At 39.8% G+C, this 2,029-nt stretch overlaps 1 protein-coding gene across 1 annotated transcript in view; it reads right to left on the bottom strand.

Moving 5' to 3' along the window:
• Nucleotides 1–1,401, bottom strand: part of LOC118333992 (protocadherin gamma-A10-like) — a 4,055-nt gene extending 2,654 nt beyond the window's left edge. The window contains exon 1 of the mRNA XM_035669813.1: nt 456–1,401. Within this exon, the coding sequence (XP_035525706.1) occupies nt 456–1,229 (774 nt within the window). The 5' untranslated portion in view covers nt 1,230–1,401. The remainder of the gene's footprint in view (nt 1–455) is intronic.
• Nucleotides 1,402–2,029: the final 628 nt, after the last annotated feature.

Below are 2,029 nucleotides of genomic sequence, written 5' to 3'. Positions count from 1 at the left end.
ACTGTTATATTATACTCAGAGGCTGTCTCTCTGTCTAAATCACTGTCTATTATGACGGTAAAGAAATTATTTGTTGTTGATTTAATAGCAAACGGAATATTTTCGTTTAAAACACACATGACTTTGCCGTTATCGTGTGAATCCGGATCTTGAATATTAAGCATTGTTACAACCGTTCCCGGCTTCATGTTCTCAGATACTGTGTTTGAGTTAGACATGATGTTAATGGCCGGAGGGTTATCATTTGTATCCGTCACGTCCACAATTACTTTACATGCGTCGGATAATCCTCCCTGATCTGATACCTGAACATCTAACTCATAAAGTTTCCTTTTTTCATAATCGACATTTCCAGTTAAGGTTAATACTCCATTACTGGGATCAATTTCAAAGAGACCCGCTGCTCCAGATTTTGAAATCATGTATGTAACCTTTCCGTTATTGCCTTTATCTATGTCTGTAGCCTTTACGGTAGTTATTAAAGTGCCAACAGGAGCGTTCTCTATAACACTTGCTTTGTATTCCAGTTTTGAACAAACAGGCGGGTTGTCATTGACGTCTAACACAGTTATGATAATCTGCATTGTCCCCGAAAGCTGTGGTTCACCACCATCCAGAGCGGTTAGTATTAATGACATATGCTCCTGATTCTCTCGGTCTAACTGTTTCTGTAAAACCATCTCGACATGTTTAGTCCCATCGCCTCGGCTGATGGTTTTCAGAACGAAATTATCACTGGGTTTTAGGGCGTAGCTGCTCAAACCGTTTACACCAACATCATTGTCTATAGCTTTCTCTAAGACAAATCGAGCTCCGGTAAGAGCTGATTCGCTAATTTCATATTTCATCTCACCTCTCTCAAATGTGGGAGGGTTGTCATTTATATCGGTAATTTCGACAGTAACTGTGTAAAACTCCATTGGGTTTTCCAAGATCATTTGAAAATGGAGTGCGCAAGGCATTGTTTGACCGCATAGAGATTCTCTGTCTATTCTATTTTTAACAAGGAGGACTCCTCTTTCTCTTTTCAGCTCAATATATTCTTCAGTGTTACCAGTATAAATACGAGCTTTACCGGACTTCAGTCTTTCCACACCTAAACCTAAATCTTGGGCTATATTGCCTATTAGAGCCCCCTTTGCCATTTCCTCGGGAATGGAGTAGCTGACCTGCCCGAGCACTACAGTGAGAGAGAGCACCGAGATAAACAACAGCACTTGCCATTCCATCGTTCCCGTCGACACGTCTGTGAAGAAAACCAGAAAATCCCCTGTTTCTTCACGACAGGTTCCGCTTTTGATCTGTATGTACAAGTATATGGTCCCAAAGATGGCACTTAGTCTAAATTTTGGAACAAAGAAATCCCATTGCGCGGTCCTATGTCATGCTGTTCATGGCAGTCCCAACTGTCCCGACTCTGCCTCTCTCTATTTCACAATGCAATACGTTGACGTATAGGGGAGGTACTGCAACAAATGCTTCCTCAGTAACTCGATGGCCAACAGCGTCCCTATCTGTTCAATGGCCTGAACTACATGGTGCATTACTGTGGCAATCACCATAATGGATTTTTTTAAAAATGACAACAAAAAGATTTACTGCGACATATTTTGCTGTATTGTAATCCCATATACACATTTGGACTCATGTCTGTCTGCGTTACTCATGATGACAAACAGATGACTAAAGAAAACAAATATAAATTACAATATGAAGAAATAACCAAACGAAGGTCATGGCACAAAAACACACATATACAGCTACATGGACACACAGGAAGCTACATATAACAGGAAGTCAAATAGAATAAATTGCACTAAATGTTAATTATTTTCTGCTAGAAATACCCTAAGTGGATTGCAGGGACATAACTAGTTTGAGTTGTCCGTGAGGCTGAAAAATAAAAGACAATATACAGAGCAATGATTCCTGAATCCAATCTGCGCTTTAGTGTTCACCTGCAAATTGTATACATTACAGAATATACATAAGTGGGAGAGGGAGTAAGATAGATAGATAAAAAGATAGA

This window comes from Morone saxatilis, unplaced genomic scaffold (assembly GCF_004916995.1).
Source record: "Morone saxatilis isolate NCDOM2014 unplaced genomic scaffold, NCSU_SB_2.0 Contig22, whole genome shotgun sequence".
Classification (NCBI taxonomy): Eukaryota; Metazoa; Chordata; class Actinopteri; family Moronidae; genus Morone; species Morone saxatilis.
Note: the sequence above shows the minus strand (reverse complement) of the source record. Positions and strands in the feature narration are given on the sequence as shown.